The 19,409-nt window shown below is 44.4% G+C and overlaps 1 protein-coding gene across 1 annotated transcript in view; it reads left to right on the top strand.

Annotated features, from left to right (window-relative positions):
- Positions 1 to 17,139, top strand: part of PPP1R17 (protein phosphatase 1 regulatory subunit 17) — a 40,626-nt gene extending 23,487 nt beyond the window's left edge. The window contains exon 5 of the mRNA XM_082259491.1: positions 16,889 to 17,139. Within this exon, the coding sequence (XP_082115617.1) occupies positions 16,889 to 16,953 (65 nt within the window). The 3' untranslated portion in view covers positions 16,954 to 17,139. The remainder of the gene's footprint in view (positions 1 to 16,888) is intronic.
- The last annotated feature ends 2,270 nt before the right edge of the window (positions 17,140 to 19,409 follow it).

Below are 19,409 nucleotides of genomic sequence, written 5' to 3'. Positions count from 1 at the left end.
ACAATGCCACAGCGGTGGCCTACATCAACCACCAAGGGGGCACCAGGAGTGCCCGCGCGGCTCGGGAAGTAGCCGACATTCTGTCTTGGGCCAAGACGCACGTCCCGGCGATATCTGCAGTTCACATTCCGGGGGTGGAGAACTGGCAGGCGGATTATCTGAGCCGCCAGACCCTGGACCAGGGAGAATGGTCCCTGGTCCAGGGGACCGGATGTCTTCCAGATGTTGTGCGTGAAGTGGGGGTCCCCAGATGTGGACCTGTTCGCGTCTCGTCTAAACAACAAGGTGAAAAGGTTCGTGGCAAGGACGCGCGATCCTCGGGCAGACGCCTCAGACGCGTTAGTGGCGCCCTGGCATCAGTATCGCCTGATGTATGCCTTTCCACCGATTCAGCTGCTGTCCAGGCTCCTTCGCAGGTTGGCCTCAGAACCGCACACGGTGATTCTGGTGGCACTGGACTGGCCTCGCCGGTCTTGATACGCAGATCTCGTGAATCTGGCGGTCGACGCTCCGTGGCGCCTGCCACTTCGAGAAGATCTCCTGTCTCAAGGACCGATATTCCATCCTGCTTTACAGTCGCTGGCTTTAACGGCCTGGCTGTTGAAAGCCAGGTCCTGAAGGATAGGGGTCTTTCCCCTGAGGTCATTCCCACTTTGATCAAGGCTAGGAAGGCCTCTTCGGGGAAGATTTACTACTGTACTTGGAAGGCTTACTTTGCCTGGTGTGAGTCCAGGGGGTATTCCCCTCGCTCGTACTCGGTGTCGAGAGTGTTGGCTTTCCTTCAAACGGGCGTGGACCAGCGTTTGGCGTTGGCCACGATTAAGGGTCAGATTTCTGCGCTGGCCATTCTCTTTCAACGCCCTGTGGCGTCTAACTCTTTGGTTAGCACCTTTGTTCAAGGGGTGCGACATTTGGTCCCTCCTAGGAGGGAACCTTTGCCTCCATGGGATTTGAACCTTGTTCTGTCCATGTTGCAACATGCTCCCTTTGAAAATATCAGGGAGATCTCGTTGTCTCTGTTGTCCAAGAAGGTTGCCTTCTTGGTGGCGATCACTTCGGCTCGCAGGGTGTCGGAGCTGGCGGCCTTGTCCTGCAAATCTCCGTATTTGGTGATTTACTTGGATAAGGTGGTCTTGCGACCTAACCCGTCTTTTCTTCCGAAGAGGATCTTGGAATTTCACCTCAATGAGGATATTGTTCTGCCTTCGCTTTGCGCGAAGCCTAAGCATCCGAAGGAGGTGGCTTTGCATTCCTTGGATGTTGTTAGGGCGAGCAGGGTTTACCTGTCATTGACTAAATCATTTCGCAAGTCGGATTCTCTCTTTGTCCTTCCTGAGGGACCTCGGAAGGGCATGGCGGCATCGGCTGCGACCATCACCAAATGGATCAGACAGACCATTGTGCAAGCCTATGCTTTGAAGGGGAAGGTTCCTCCTTTTCCTGTGAAGGCGCACTCTACCAGGTCTCTGAGTACGTCTTGGGCCTATCGTCATCAGGCTTCTGTGGCCCAGGTGTGTAAGGCGGCGACTTGGTCGTCCGTTCACACCTTCTCGAAATTTTACAAAGTGGATGTTCAGGCATCGGCAGATGCTTCCTTTGGCCGTAAAGTTCTTAGTGCGGCGGTGCCTTAGGGTCCCTTGTTTGGGCCCTTGGCTGTTGGGGTGTTTTTACCCCTAGGTTACTTGTTTTTTCCTGGGTTGTTGCTCCTGTTGAGCACGTTTTTCCTGTTGCCCAGTTGGTTCTCTTACTTTGGTAAGGTTCCTTTCTCTGATGTGGGTACTGCGTTGCTTTAGGCGCGGCTGCTTTTTTCCCGCCCCTCATGTCTACACTGCTATGGGACGTCCCCATTAGTGACGAATATGAAGAGGCGGCGACTGTCGGAGGACGTAAGAGAAAACAGAATTTTTGTAAAATCTTACCTGTAAAATTCCTTTCTCTGAGTCCTCCGACAGTCGCCGCCCCCGCCCCTCTTTTGGGGTTTGTTTATGTACTCTACTGCTATGCTACTGAAACTGAGTTGGAAATGCAGGAAGCAGGGATGTATGGACTGAGGGGACCACCCCCTGGGGGTGGGATATGCTAAAAGCTTTGATATTAATATATTCTGTTGCCTAGCTACTCCTATGGAGCAAAGGTCAATAACCCCATTAGTGACGAATATGAAGAGGCGGCGACTGTCTGAGGACTCAGAGAAAGGAATTTTACCGGTAAGATTTTACAAAAATTCCGTTATTTTTATCCACCTTCTAAAATCAGTATAGATAGAGGATTGGCCAATGTAACTATAATAAAAAATAAAAAAATCGGAATTTAGCTTTAAGATTGTATATAAGTGAACTCTTAAACAGATATAACTGAAATAGTATTCTCACAAAAGAACATCCACAGTATTATTTATATTATTACTGACCCAGATTTTTAAAAGCATCCTTGAAAAAGAAGACACTTTCCTTATTAATATAAAAAGAGCCAGTCACCTACCACAACTAATGAAGAGATTTTATTGAACACTAGACTAGATATGTCAAGTTATTGGAGCAGGAAAACATTCAATTACAATTGCACTTGAACTTCTGCATGCTCTTGTCATAACAAAAAAAAAAGGACAAAATAAATCATTATTTCACAAAATGTGAGTTTATATTTATTTATATTATCCACATATGACAGTAACCTAATTCTGAGAATTTCTAATTTCCTAACAAACCTTCACTTGGAGGAAACATAAATGGCCATCTGGAACTCAAATACGGCAAAGATGACACTTTTAATCCCGTATAATGGGTGACATTTGGGAAACTAAGAAAACAAGCGAAAAAGAATAGCAACAAAAATTACCGGAATTCATCACACAAAAAAAGAGGAAAGAAATAACACAAAAAATAAATTATGAAAAACCACTATGGAGAGATTACGTCTCATTTCCTGCGCATTTCTAGGACAAAAAGTTAAGAGAAATCTCCCTAGTGGGACAGACAACACAAACTAACTTAATAAGGGGTTATAACTCTTCTCTACCCTGTATAAAACTAAAACAAACAAAAAAGGTTTTACATACACTGCAATGTTATCTTTCCATGACATAAAAAAAAAACATGGAGGATGACTTTGTGGATCGTAATTAAAATTGTAAGTTGTTTGACCATAATGCTGACCCTCCTGCCTCAGGATTTTAGGTCACTGGCCCAGAAAAAAGTATGCAGATAAGGATTTCTGACTTTTCTTCAATATGTATGCATATTTTCGGTTTATGAGTTTAAAATTATTACAGCCTGGTCGGTCAGCATAACTGCCAGGTGGCTAGCATTTTCAGAGAGAGGACAGTTATGGCAGCCCCTTTTTTTTTCTCCAACAAATATTTACTTTAAGACTTAAATAATGAGGTTATTTTACCCCCAGTCTTGAAATATACAATTTAGCCACAAGATGGCAGCAGACTTCAATAAACATCAAAGTAATTTCTTCTATCTACAGTAAATAGGATATGGAGCTTTCTACTTTGATGCTCCTGGTTAGAGCATAGTGAGTAGACTATAAAAACTTTACTTTTTAAATGCTTTTGAAATAAAGCTGTGAAAGTGACCAGCTTAAAGGATATCTGTACTTCTAGTACAGTTATTCCTAAAATGTTGCCCTTATCCTGCAACTTTCCTGTCCACAATCCAGAGAGATTTTTGCTGTGAGGGTGCTGGGAGATATATGGCCTCTCCAAAGACAGTACCCCAGTCCGAAGGCCATTGATTGGTATAGAAGGCAGGCGGCATAATGGAGGCTCAATGTTTGCAATGTATTGCACAATGGGCAAATAGATACAGTAGGTATACGGTTTAAATTTGCATATGTAAGGGAATGTTTACACACTTCCCGTCTCACAAATGGGACCACATGATCCAATCATACTCTCACGGTTTACCTGCTCTTGTTTGTTTAACTTTTTAAACACTTACCGATCAGCCAGTAGTAATTTTACTGCTCCCCTGGGCACCATAAAGTACCCATATGTCACGCCGAACCTCTGGGTTTAAAGGCACACACGTGTGCACCATCTGCCTCTCTTGCTGTTTTTGGACACAGAATGAGTTTGTCAGCAGTCTCACAGCCAATGATTTTGGCTGTGAACCTGCTGGTCACTGTGGCCAATTACAGCACAGATCTGTGTGTGTGTTAGTAAACATAACACACATCTGGCTGTTTTTTCTCTCTGATTTCACTTACGTTACGAGTAAAATCAGCACACATACTGCACACTTGTTAGGCAGAGAGTTACCACCCTTTGATTGCCCTTCTGATCACCACTGTCACCCAGCCAGTGCCATTAGTACAGTGTCAGTGTACATTATTATCACTAATTACTGTATTAGTGTCACTAGGGACGTCAGATAGAGAAAGTTAGTGTCCCTCTTAGGCAGTGTCAGTTAGCGCCTGTCCCTGATTGCCTGCCACACTATCACAGTCACTCTATAAATCGCTGATCAATGCCATTACAAGTCTAGTGTCTGTCCAGGTCTGTATCCTTGTTACGGTTAAAAACCAAACTAGTGTCCCCGAAAACGCAGTGTTAGCAAGATAAGCCCCGATCACTGCCAGCACGTGCGACATGTAGCAGAATACATTTTGGCAATTTATAAAGAAATGTCATTTTATTGGATATGTTTTATAACCAAACAAAAAAAAAATATCGGGGAGGGTTTTTTTTCACAATTTTTTTTTCATTTATATAATTAAAAATAAAACAATACAGTGGTGGTGATCAAATACAACCAAAAGACCAAAAGAAAGCTCTATTTGTGAGGGGGAAAATGTATTTGCGTACAGTGTTGCATGACCGAGCATTTGCCAGTTAAAGTAGCACAGTGCTGAATAGAAAAATAAATGGTCTGGTCATAAAAGGGGTAAAGTCTTCCAGAGGTCAAGTGGTTAATTCAGTCACATTATGTAGTAAAAATTATTTTGCAATTGTATATTGCAAACATGTAGAATAAGTATTCCTTCATATCTAATATTATTCTCTAATCATGAATTGTGCAAATGTAATTTAGTGTGGCATACAGTATATATTAATTGTAATGAAGTCAATAGCATCGTGTGTACATTGCATTTAACCAAGGGCTTTGCTAGGACTGTGAAAGACCTCAGACAACCTTGAGCACTCAAAGCAGAGAAATGAGGTGGAGTGTGTATCGCCAATTGTTGGATCTTATTCACTGTATGCACAGCACATGTATGTCAATGTACCTACAAAATTTGCTTTAATTATTGTGTCTCAAGCAAGAGTCTAATATTAAAAAAAAAAATGTTCTTTCATCATATATGCTTTTTTGCACGCAGTCTACCCTGAGGCTCGGTTCACATTTATGCGATGCGGGAAGGCTGCGAATTCGCAGCCTGTTCCCGCATCGCACACGCACCCCCGGCAGTTCACACTGCCATATGCGATACGCTGGGGGTGTCAATGTAATCTTAACGACACCCCCAGTTTGATCGCATATCGCAGTGCGATCGTGCAGTTCGCACAGGATGGGATCGCACAAGTGTGAACCGCTGTGCGATCCGATCCTGATGCGGCTGCAAAAATGCCTCCTGTGCGTGTTTGCACCGGGTGCGATGCGAATTTAGCCATACAAACTGTATGGCTAAACTCGCACCGCACAGCTGATCGCATGTAATGTCGGAGCAGTGCGCTCCGACATTACATGCGAACCCGGCACTCGCACAAATGTGAACCGGGTCTAAATAAGAACTTTACCAAAATAGTTAGTGACTACTTGGCAACCAGCAACTGCTCGGGCAATAAATTGTCTGTATAATATAGCCTAAAGTGTGCCATGTTTAAGAACATATAATATAATTAGAGCACAGGGGTCAGGAGTGTGAAATACTCAGAGCATAGTGGTAAGGAATGCACAGTGTTGCCAACCGTCAGTATTTTTACTGGCAGCTAGTAAAAAATGGGCAGTTTTCTCCCACCAGTAAATGCCAGTGACAGGAAAAGGTTGCCAATAAAAAATATAGCTTTGACGCTGGGCTCGGAACACCTTATGTGTATTTCTGGTACGAAGCCAACCAAAACCATCTGATTGCTTGCTACAGTGTGTTTGGGCGGTGCGGGCAGAGTGCGGGTCTGGCGGAGGCTATGCCTGAGTGCGCCATGTGATGTCATGGTGCAAGGGAGTCGAGCTGATGCGGGCAAGGCACGCCAGAAGCAGAACTGTCAGTGTTGTTTGGACTAGTGTGGACTGAAGGGACCACCTGGCGTGGAGAGGGACTGTCACTGTGTCTCAGGAGGGGATATGTCGTGTCGGTGTGGTGTCATCATCATCTGTACTGCTGCACACTGCTGTCAGTGTCACTGTGAGAGTCAGTTTCATGACGAAAATAAAATAGGAAATGTTTTTTGCCCTAATACCTACCTTAAATCACATTGCTAATTGCATACTGTACTTTTTTGTAGTCTAAATAACGGAAAATTCCTATCAAATACTTACCGTAATTTTCCTTACCTGATAGTCTCCATGGCAGCCTACGTGTGGGTTAACCCCGCCTCCACTCCAAGGGTATAGGACCCCCCTCCCATAAATTTCAGCTCTCAGGTACAGCAGGTGTTCCATATCTTAGCCGAATCCAAGACGAGAGGGTGGGAACTCCGGCTGCCATGGAGACTATCAGGAAAGGAAAATTCCGGTAAGTATTTGATAGGAATTTTCCGTTTTCCTGTCAGTCTCCATGGCAGCCTACTTGTGGGAAATAACTAGCTCACGCCACACGGGTGGGAATGCTTTAGCAAAGAAACTTTAATTCATGCTATTTGCAGACAAAACAGTCAACCCAAAATTAACTGAAGACAGAGAAGCAGGCTCCACACAATATTGGGTCATAAAAGTATTGACCGAAGACCATGAAGCCGCTCTGCAGATCACATCTGGAGCCACGTGTCGCGAGGCCGCCCAGGACGTAGAAATACTCCTTGTAGAGTGCGCCGTCACCGCCTCTGGAGGAGCCAGACCCTCTGCTCTATAAGCCTGTTGGATAGCCGCCACTATCCATGATGCAATAGTTCTGGATGAAGCAGGTTTACCTCTGTTCTTCCCCCAGAACAGGATAAAGAGGTTGACTGCCTGAATGGTGCAGTTGCTTGGAGATAGACTTTTAAGGATTCTCCTACATCCAACGGATGAGGATTAGACTCATCAGAAGACCGAAAAGTAGGCAAGATGATCTCCTGGTTCTGGTGAAACACAGAGGTGACTTTGGGATTTAAATTCAGCATGGCTATCAGCACTACCCGATCTGGGAAGAAAGTCAGGAATGGTTCTCTACAGCCGAGGGAACTTAATTCAAAGACCCTTTTAGCCGAAGTGATGGCTACCAGGAAGACAGTCCCAATGGTCAGATCCTTGATAGAAGAAGAGGATTCTATACCTGTTTTTGAGAAGGCATTTAGGACAAGAGGAAGGTCCCATTTTGGAAACCTAGGTTTTCTTTGAGGATTGAGCCTGACTGCTCTTTTAAAGAACTGTTGAATAAGTGGGTGTTGAGCCCACATGATCCCAGAGAAGGCAGACAATGCCGAAACTTGGACTCTTAGAGTAGCCACTGAAAGGGGCATATCTAGGCCTGCCTGAAGAAAACTTAGTATTTCTTGAATCCCAGGAACTGAGGAAGACATACCTTCTGGATATGCAGACTTTATGAATCTCGACCAGATTCTGCAGTATACCTTATTTGTACTTGGTCGTCTAGCATTCATTAAGGTGGAAATGGCTGTAGATGGGCAGCCGAGCGATTCCAACCTTTCCCTCTCAAGAACCAGACCGTCAACCGGATTATTGCAGGACAGGGGTGTACTGATGTTCCCTGTAGGAGCAAGTCTGGTCTGAGGGGAAGAGGGATCGGGTCCCGGTAACTTAGTAGTAGGAGCAGCGGAAACCATGTTTGGCCAGAAAGGCGCCACCATCTCTATCTCTACATCTTCCGCTTGAAGTCTCTGCAGAAATTTGAGAATGATGGGTACTGGAGGAAAGGCATATGCCCTGCTGAACTCCAACCTGTCGGTTAGTGCATCTGTCCCATAGGCTTGATGGCATCTGCCTCTCGTGACATACTTCTCCAACTTGTGGTTGCAAGGAGAGGCGAACAGGTCGACTTCGGGAGATACTCCCAATGACAGGATCCATTTGAACGACTCCACATGGAGAGACCACTCGTTGTGGTTCAACTGGACCCTGGACAGAAAATCTGCTTGAACATTCTGAGAACCTGGAATGTAGACTGCTGAGATATCGACTAGATGAGCCTGAGCCCAAGACATAATTGGGTCTAATTCTCGTAGTAGAGAGAGACTCCGTGTCCCACCTTGTCTCTTCACATAAGACACTGCCGTGGTGTTGTCCATCCGAATCATTACAGATTTCCCTTCCACCAGGTGTTGAAAGGAACGAAGATAGGTTGCCCGGAGCTCCAATATATTGGAGACTGGCGTGTGTCTCTGAGAAGACCACTTTCCTTGGGCCATTTCCGACAGACAATGAGCCCCCCAACCTGAGTTGCTGGTGTCTGTTGTGATTATGGTCCATGAGACTGGAATCAGAGAGTGGCAGTTGAGCAGATTCTTGCGTTGCAGCCACCAAAGAAGACTGAATCTCATGCTGGAGGAGATATGAATGTATTGCTCCCTCTCTTCCGGGTTCCACTGTTGTAGGAACCATTTCTGGAAGGGCCTCATACGCCAAAGAGCCCATTTGACCATCGGAGCTGTGGACACCATGGTGCCAATGATTTTGAGGCACTGAGAGGCTTTCAGCCGGGAGGAAGAAACAGCTGGAAGAATTCTCTCCCGCACCATCGGTATCTTCTCTAACGGGAGAGAGATTGAATTTTCGATGGTGTTGAATTGCGCCCGACTAGGCGTTGAGTGGGCTCCAGCTGACTCTTTTGTAGGTTTAACAGCCAGCCAAATTCTTTGAGGGTCGATATGACCTGATCTCTGTGTGCCAATAACTGATCTTTTTCTTGAGACAGCAGCAGAAGATCGTCTAAGTAATGATGTAGACGTATTCCTTTTAATCTTATGAGGGCCACTACAGCCAGGAGAACTTTGGAGAACACTCTGGGCGAGGTAGAGAGGCCGAAAGGTAGACAAATGAATTGAAGATGTCGGTTCAGAACACAGAAGCGGAGATATTTGTGAAAGTCGACTGCCACAGGTACATGAAAGTACGCATCTTTCAGATCTATTGAGGCGAGCCAGTCTCCTGGCAGTACTGCCTTTTGATTGGTGGAGAGGGTTTCCATCTTGAATTTTTCGTTCTTTATGAACCTGTTCAGGTATGTGAGATCTATAACGGGCCTCCAAGCTCCGTTCTTCTTCTGGACTAAGAAGAGGGGTGAATAAGCACCTTGAAATTTTTCCTGCTCTGGAACCGGAACTACTGCTCCTTGAGCCACCAAAGCGTCTACATAGGCGAGCAAGACTTCTCTTCTCTCTTCTAGACAGGGCAAGTGAGTTGGAATGAACCGTGGAACCGGATCTGCCAGAAATGACCATTTGTGGCCTATAGAGATCTCCCTGACGGTCCAAAAGTCCGTGATTGAGGCCGTCCAGACACGCTGAAAATGGAGAAGGCGTGCCCCCACCTGGCATGTCTGAACGGGCCTAATCTCAAAAAGATTTAGTAGATTCTTGTCCAGCAGGCGCTGGATTTTTGGATGATCTTCGAGAAGAAGATTGACCTCCTCTCCAATTTCTCCGAAAGTCTCTCTAGTAGGTTTGTAAGAGCGGGCATCTCTTGATCTCTCAGTATATTGCCTCCTAGTTTGAGGCTTCTTCTGGCCAAATAGGCGTTTATCCTCCGGAAGGAAACCTGACTTTCCGCCAGTGGCCTTTGCAATGGCGCTGTCCAATTTATTCCCGAAAAGGGAAGTACCCTCGAAGGGGATCTTACACCATGCCTGCTTAGAGGCTGGATCAGCAAGCCAGGGGCGGAGCCACAAGGTCCTTTTTGCCGTCACTGATGATAACATTGATCTGGACATCAATAGATGCTTCTCCTAGAAACACTGAAGCCAACTTGAGTTCATGAATAGGAGAGCTCTCAACAGCTTCTTCCGAGATGCTTCCAAGTCTAGTCTCGACATCAGACACCCAAACTTCCATAGCTTTAGACATCGTCGCTAATGCCATAACAGGCTTGCAGGCCGCTCCGGCCGTAACATAGATCCTCTTTAGGTCTAGGTCTATTTTCCTGTCCAAGGGATCTCTGAAGGAAACCGCATCATCCAGGGGCAGAGTAACATGCTTTGCTAATCTTGTGACTGCAGCATCCACAAGGGGAGCAGATTCTAGACGGGCGACATCTTCAGGTTTGAAATTCAGAGAGGGAAGGGAAGTTAACGCGCTCCTTGCCGAGGTGCTTGAAGAACTTTCGCTGCTTTTTTTGGGGAGACACAGGCTCCTCCCATTTTAGAGCTTCCTTAACCACTTAACCCCCAGAAGATTTTACCCCCTTCCTGACCAGGGGGTATTTTGCGATTCGGCACTGCGTGACTTTAACGGACAATTGTGCGGTCGTGCGACGCTGTACCTAAACGAATTTGGCGTCCTTTTTTCCCACAAACAGAGCTTTCTTTTGGTGGTATTTGATCACCTGTGCGATTTTTTGATCATGCGCTATAAACAAAAAAAGAACGTACATTTTGCAAAAATAGCAATATTTTTCACTTTTTTTTATATGAAATTCCCCCCAAAAAAAAATGTAAAAATCAAAATTTTTTAACATTTTCGGCCAATGTGTTTTATGCTACCTATGTTTGGTAAAAAAAATCGCAAAAAGCGTATTTTGATTGGTTTGCGTAAAAGTTATCGCGTTTACTAACAAAGGGAAAGATTTTTGTCATTTTTGTTGTTTTTTTTTTTTAACGCGTAATGGCGGCGATCTGCAATTTTTTTTGCGGTACTGCGACATTGCGGCGGACAGATCGGACCCTTGACTGACATTTTTGACACTTTTGGGGTTACCAGTGACATTACTGCAGTAATCAGTGCTATACATATGCACTGTTACTGTAAAAATACACTGGTAGTGAAGGGGTTAACTTTATTTGAGAGGGAGGGGCTGTGTGTGTCCCTAGGGGCGTGCTTTCTACTGCGATTGGCTGTGGCTTGAGCTGTAAGGACACTGATCAACGGATCTACATAGTAGATCCGTGTGATCAGTGTTTTTACACCGAGGAGAATGACAGGTGGCTTGTTTACACAAGCCGCCTGACTTTCTCCCTCTCCCCCGCCGATCGCAAAGTGGCCGGCGGACATCGGGTCCGCCGGTCACACGCGCGGGGGGGGGTCCGTGACCACGCGGGAGCGGGAGCACGCCTCCGGGGGCGCGCGCTCGCTCCCTAGACCCTCACAAGCAAGCGACGTAGCCCTACGTCACTTTGCCTGTGAGGGGCTGACCGCCGACGTAGATAGTCGTGCGGCGGTCGGCAAGTGGTTAATGGCTCTGATCAGGGGTGAAACCAGGGCAAACTCAAAGCCGCCTACTGCCCCTTCTTCTTCCTAATCACTGTCAGATGATTTTGCAGAAGTAATGCTCGGTTGAGAGGGGCCTTGATCTTCCAGCGCTTCAGCTGGAGAACTAGACGTAGTGGGACCAAGTGCTGGGACCGTACCCCATTCTTTCAGGGACTGTTGCACTATCCTCTTTACCAGGGATTCCAATCTATGGTCCTCGGGCTCCCTCTCACCGGCTGCCTGAGCAAAACATGGCTCACATAGGGACTTGTCCTCCGGGACATGCGCCCCACAACCCCAACAGGCTCTCTGGTATGTGCGGTGACTCTGGTGTTGTTTGTGATGTCTGGGGGAGGAATTAGAGCATCTCCCCTGCTGCCTACTCCCTGATGGAGATTCATGGCGCTTTGATCTGGAGGATGAACTCCCACGAGGTCTGACAGGGTCTCTTTCTTGGGATAAACCAGGCCTGGAAGAGCTGATGGAAAAAGAGAAAGTCGGGGAGACACTGGATATAGCCATGAAACAGGGACCAGCTAGCCCTCCCCCGCCCCCCCCCCCCCCGAAAATGCCAGCACCCACCTGTTATGAGAGGGCTGGCCACAGGAGGGCGGTGACGTAGGATCCATACTTCAGGCCAACAACCAGACTGATAAAGAAAAGGTAATACACATCAGACACCAAGGTGATATAGTGTGAGGTAGCAAACCATCCCCCCCCCCTCTACAGTCAAGCATCCATTGCACATACCTGTAGCAAGGAATCCAGAGACACAGGGAAGCTGCCGCAACACCCACAGTACTTCCCGAAGTACAGGGGAACCGACAGCTGGTTAAATCTCCCGCCGGAATGACGTCAGCGGTGATGCGGCCGCGATCGCTAGTGCGCATGCGCGAACCAAGCCTCGGCTTCGTTCGTGACGCACTGCGCATGTGCGGGACTACGAAACGTCCACCGATTGGTCGCAGGAAGCAGAGGAGGAAGAGGAAGGGTTGCTGGAACGCAGGAAGCGTTCCAGCGCCATTGGGGCCATAACAAACGCCGCACAGCGATAGAGAAAGACACAAACAAAGCATACATAAATCACAAATACCGCTGCCATGAAGAGTTGTAATGAGAATCTTCAGACCCTGTCAGAGAATGCCGGCCAAGCTTCAGTTAACCGCAGAGAGCTGGGGAATTTTAAATGTCACTCACCCGCCCGTGGCTGGGCCCTGGACATGCAGACATCATCCAAAGTATCCTGAGGTAAGCTGGACAAAGTAAGACATCAGAATTGTAGGTCCCTGGAGGAGGACAAAAAAGGAACACCTGCTGTACCTGAAAGCTGAAATTTATGGGAGGGGGGTCCTATACCCTTGGAGTGGAGGCGGGGTTAACCCACACGTAGGCTACCATGGAGACTGACAGGAAACTGAAATTTGCACTAAAAACTAATTTTGTAACTTTTAGAAATGCCAGTAAAAACTTGGCATTTCTAAAAGTAAATTGCCAGCTAATTTTGGGTGTTGTGTTAGTAAATTTCAATCTGGTAGGTAGCAACACTGGGAATGCATAAGGCAAAGGGGTTAGGAGTGCACAACACACAGAGCGTAATGGTCAGGATTAAGTAATGCAATGACCGCAGGGGTCAGGAGGAGTGCATAGGGCACAGAATGCATCAAGTCAAAAATAGTAATACACATACCAGTGTACACAGTAAAACAAAAAATGACTCCCTCCTCCCAGTACAAATCCCCCCAGTAGAGACACCAACCCCCATCTTCCAAGCATACTGTAGATCTCTCCTCCCTTCTAATCTAGATTTTTCCCTTTAAAACCCACCGCAGAACAAACATCCCCCCATTCTCCCTACAGACCTTCATGTGACACTGCACAAGGAGCAAAGGAGCATAGAAGAGCTCTCTACTGCTGTGGTATCTGAAGTCTAATCAAGATGGTGGCTTGTAATGAATAAAGATGGGTGATCATAGCATCATGACCCAAGGCAACCAGCAAGTAATATCGGACATGTGCCTCTTGTGTACAGCGCTAGCATGGCTCATGTTTTTAAAGTGGTAGTAAATGTAAAAAAAAATCCCCTGCAAGGCAATGGCATTGCATACTAGCAGATTATGAAATATTTATCTTAAAACGAAGCTCTCCAGCAGTGCACTCTCACCGCTGACAGTGCTTCCATCTTCCCCCAGTCTTCCTTGCGGTTTCCCGGGCTCCCGCTGTATGGGTTGCAAGAGCCACAATGACATCACTCCCGCACATGCATGCAGAAGCCCTCGGCCCTGGCACAGAGCTCTGAAGGTCTGGCATGGTATGCCACACCTTCAGAGCACATGCGCCAGCGGCGTTATTGGCTGCATCCAGTGTGAATATCTCCTATACAATGCAAGTTTAGGAGATATTCACTGTACCTAAGGGAAAGCCCTAATATAAGCTTATCTGTAGATACAAATTCAAAAAATGACTTTACTATCACTTTAATTGTATTCAATAGAGAAAGTTTGATCTCCATATGTATGCTGTAAGATGGAGAATGAACTTTGTAGGACATATTATTAAAAAAATATGCTACTGATTATAGTTACTACCAAATGCAACCAAACAATTTCACAAATTAAAATGTTATTTTGATGTTCCGTTTAAATTACAGTTTTTTATCAGGACTAAATCTTTTACCTTTTGTTGATGCTAAAAGGCAATGCAAATTAGCCTTTATTGTAATGATCTAATACAAAAATAAACCAACATTATGAAGAAAAATGGATAATATATATGGATAGAAAACAGGAAATTAGTTTAATGAATACTAATGAGGGTACAACACATATGTGATGACTCCTTTGTTACAGGAATCATTTCTAAAGTGCCTCTTGAGACCTGTGTGCTTAAGACTATCATTACTAGTGTATTACTGAAATACTTACAAAAGACTCAGTACAAACAATTACAAATATAATAGACATTTTGAGTAATTTATCATTCTGTAATTCATATTGAATGGCACCTTGGTTGTAAACACAGATATTCCCATGCATATTAACAGTAATGTGCTTAAAGTGGTATTAAACTGTCACATTTGTTTTCTTTTTATGGGCCCCCATGAGCTTTATGCCATAATGTGCTAATATGAACTGCATTATGACAGACCTGTCAAATGGAGCCTTCCAGCGATGCGCTCCATTTAAGCAGGTCCTAGGCACTTCCATCTTTGCCTCATCTTCCTTCTGGGTTTGTGCTCTCTGGCTGTCACTACACCACAGCACAGACTGGTTGCCGTAAATGTGGTCTGAGCTGCACAACTCAGATTAACCAGTTCCTATCTGCTCACAGTACATTTTCTGCAACTGGGTGGCAAAGGCCGGCTAAGCGACATACCCATATGTCGCTTAGCACATGCGCACTAGTGCGCCCCCTGGGATACGCAGCATGCCGCTCCCGCGACCACTGTGTCCAGTTTGTAGATTGCAAATCACAGAAACCAGATGCTTTGAGTGGCTGGGATGTCATGTGACCGCTATGGGATCACATGATCTCAGGGTCAACAAAACTGTTATGAATGGGTTTTATTCATAACTGTTGTGCTTAGTATTGTGATGCTGTGATTGGCCCACTGCACCCTGTGCCATGTGATTAGCTGTAGCCAATTACAGATTACTAGTAATCACAACTGTTGTGAATAAACCCATTCATGACAGTTCAAAACATTGCTGTTACAATGATCATCACTGTAACAGCAATCAAAGTGTAAAAAAGCAATCCCTGATTACCCCTCCAATGTAGTGTAATCTGCAAGAATGAGTTACCAGATTGAGGGCAAATTCATGCCAGCCGCTGGGTAACGATGCAAAGACTGGTGTGCAGTGTGGTCTGGCACAATCACTACAGTGCCGGTGTGCCTGTCTCGATACATTGCATTGTTCACTTTTATTTTTAAACAAACTTTATTGATATTTCGTTAAGTTCAATTGGTTGCCCTGTGGTGTACATGCTGAGCTCCTTTGGAAAAAAGTACAACCTGCCATATGTTTTTCCAACGCATGTCACCCACTTGCCACTGCAGTGGTACAAGACATTTTCTCGTCCAACACAGTCCCCTACTTGGTGTGAATGGACCCTAAAAACTGAATCCTGCACAGTGCAAGAACTCATTTGCATGGCCCTGCCTCCAGCACCTCAAAAGAATTTCCTCTCTCAAGCCACCGGTAGGATAGATCATATGCTTATCAACCCTAACAAGGAACCTGTGATCTATGTCTTACATTTACACCTTAATGTATGGGAATCGTGGGCAGAATCTCTTGATTCTTCCTGGGATTCCAGATCACACTAAAACCGTGGAAAAAGGCATAACTTGTGTTTGGGTACCACTAATTCGTAAAGGTACCCCAAAGGTGGTTAGCAAATGTGCGTTTTTTTTGCTTGATGGTCTACACCCAAAAAGATTTGAGCTTCTTTAGCGTGTTTGTTGCACATAGACTTTGACTTAAATGGGCTGTCCTATGTAGGGGAATGTATAATTAGGGGAATGGAGGGCATCGGCTATGAGGAAAGACTACAAGCACTGGACTTATTCTCTCTCGAGACGAGAGGGGGATATGGTATCAAAGTACAAATACTGTACTGACGACCCTAGCATAAGGAACAAACTTTTCAGAGAAAGGGAATACAATAAGACACGTGGCCACTCACTAAAACTAGAGAAAAGTCGATTTAACCTTAAAATACATAGGGGGTTCTTCACTGTAAGAGCAGTAAGGATGTGGAATTCTCTTCCACGAGCAGGGAGCATCGATAGTTTCAAAAAACTGTTAGATGGGCACCTTAAAGACCACAACATAGAGGGGTATACAATGTATGGTTAACAGCAAACACACACACATCATAGGTTGAACTGGATGGACGGATGTCTTTTTTCAACCTCACTAACTATGTAACTATGTATGTAACTATGTGCGACCCATAGAAACTCACAAAAAAAAAAAAAACATGAGCAGGAACGCATGTTACCACCATGCCAAGTGTGAATGGGGCTATAGGTCGTTCGGATCTCGGCCACCATGTATGGGCAGTATGACTGTACCAAGTTGATCGATGGATCAACCTGCGTACAACCTGCTAGCTGGATCTTACATATGATTATCAATAGCGACTGGCATAGCTGCTAGCAATAATAACTGTCTTCCCCCCCGTCAGGAGAATACAATGGCATGGCGGGAGGGATTCCCCTGGCAACACTATCTTTTGGTTGCAGGAAAGAAATTCGCTACATGTATGGCCTGCCTAAGTGGTGGAATAAACTATCTTTTTAAAGTGTTAATATTTTTCCCATATTCTTTGAATCCTTTGGATCCTTTTTTTAACCATATTTTTATTTTCTCATAACAGGTGGTAAACTTCTGAAAGAGGACAGTGGAGCCATAATTGTGGAGAGTGAAGAAAATGATGGATAACAAGTGAAAACAGCTGTCCTTGATTGATTTAATTTATACAATCACAAATCCATAACGTGAATAGAAATATCAAAACGGGTTTTTAAAAATTAGAACAAACAACTGGGGTGTTTTGTAATTTTTATATCTTATTTGTACACATTTTGTTGCTATAATACATTTGTGTTAAACCATGTTTGCAGTCTAATTTTTTTTTTAATATAGACCATAAGGCTAAAACACATACCTTTTTTTTTACTGCTATAAAATACCAATAACTCAGTAAAATAGCAGTAAACGAAAGGATATCTAAAAAATATATATATATATTGCAGTTTACCAGAAATGGTGGTTGCATTTGTTTTTTTTTTTTTTTTTTTTTCTTCTTCTTCTTTCACCTCGTGATCATATGGTATATTTAACAGACTAATAGGAAGCAAATAACAGGAGGAGAACTAAAGGCATTATTTTTAAGTAAGGGAGGGCTATAAGATTTTTTTTTTTTTGCCATGTGTCCCATTTGGGAAATTTCCCTTCACTTCCTGTCCCATAGCCAAAACAGAAAAGGAAAGAAAATCCCTACAAAGTGAGGGAATCTCTGATTGCCTCCAGGGTCACCCGAACTAGTAGTGTCCCCATTGGAAGATTTCCTTTCTATTACTGTCCTGGGGACAACCCAAAGTTTGGGATTTTCTTTCACTTTCAATGATAACGGTAAACATGACAAACAGAGAGAGTGAATATCCCTAATAGGAACATAGCAATAAAAACCTGACAGGTGTTCTAATTCTTCTCCATTGTATCCAAAATTAATAAAATGCCTTTGGTTATACTTAAAAATATATGTTTTGCTTTTTATCAGCTTAGTACCTATACGATAGAATGACCAAGGATAATTATTAAATGAATAATTAGAATAGCAAAACTAAGTCTATATTTATTGGTTTTATGGTCCCAAGGACCCCATTCACTATATTACATGTGACCTTTACCAAAACACATGGGGCACCACTCACCGCACCAGCCTAGACACATCTGGGGATTTTAACTTCTAGTGGGTGGTGGCATCCAAGATGCTCATCCCAGCTTACTCAAGAGTATCTAGTAGCAGAGAGTGGGACGCTACATGCAAAAGACAGCCAAATCTATAAATGAAAAACAGCTTCAGCCTGTCTAGTCCCAGGCCACACTCTTCTGCAGTGGCGAAGCTAGACATTCTTTCACCCGGGGAAAAGACTTTGGCACCCCACCCACCCGAGAGAGAAGGCCTACACAATCACTGCATAGGTGAGGTTTAAGCAATTACAATCTTCACTTCCAAAGCAGATTAGGAGAGGCACCACTGGAAGAAGGTAAGCCAAGTGTTGCTTCTGAGCGCTCTTCTTCCTTCCCAGCAACGCCCTTCCTAATCTGCTGCAGAGGTGAGTCTTGAAACTATAGGACTGTAAAAGACCTAGGATGCCTTTGGGTGCCCCAAGGAGAGTATTAGTGCGGCTCATGTAGCGTTACCAGTGGGAGGGACTTAAAGGGGCATAGTTAAATAAGACAAAAACATTTTTGTACCCCTAAAATAGGCTTAGATTATTAAAACAAATGTCACTGTAAAAAAAAAATGAATTTAGCCTACCTTAAAAGTGGACTGCTGTCCTTGCACTGGGCAGCAGGCCTGGTACAAGGATTTTTTTTCTACACAGGTGAAGGTGCAATTTGCTATTCATCCCCTCCATCACCTGGCTACAGTCTGGGCCCCTCTTCTCCCAGTCCCGGATGTCCCCCTCTCTGTCAGGAGCCCTCCTGTGCATAGGTGCATGCAGCCAACTGCATTTCAAAGCGCAAACACACGTGTGTATATATAATAAAAATCAAGGGGTGAGGTGCACTATGGAAATCCAGATATGTGCAAGCAACCAGACCCTCCCACTAGTCCTATATAGAAAAAATCCAAAAAGGGGTTGCTGCACAAAATGTAATTTTATTACAAATATAATATTACATAGTTACACAAGTATTCCTGGTGACAGTTTCGGGCTGATATCGATAGCACCCTTCTTCAAATCGAATACATAATAATCAATGTCTGAATCAAAGTATATATATATATATATATATATAGCATCTAGAACACAGGGAACCAATCTCATTAATTATTCAATTAGCATTAAGTCATGTATACATGTATCATCCACCTATGAGTAAATCTAAAACTCTAATGGGCTTGGGAAGTTCTCCATACATAAGAAATCGTATCGATAAGGCACCTGTTATCCAAGAGAATAAAAAGGAAAAAATAAAAAGACAAGAAAAAAAGGGGGAAAATCAAGAAGAAAAAAAGAAAATATATATAATAAATCAATCTAAATAAATAAATACAAATCAAAATCATGTATCGTCCACCTATGAGTAAAATTAAAGCTCTAACGGGCATGGGAAGTTCTCCATACATAGGAAATCGTATCAATAAGGCACCTGTTATCCAA

Source organism: Pelophylax lessonae, assembly GCF_965119305.1.
Source record: "Pelophylax lessonae genome assembly, chromosome: 5".
Classification (NCBI taxonomy): domain Eukaryota; kingdom Metazoa; phylum Chordata; class Amphibia; order Anura; family Ranidae; genus Pelophylax; species Pelophylax lessonae.
The sequence above is the reverse complement of the archived record's forward strand: the minus strand, read 5'-3'. Positions and strand labels throughout refer to the sequence as shown.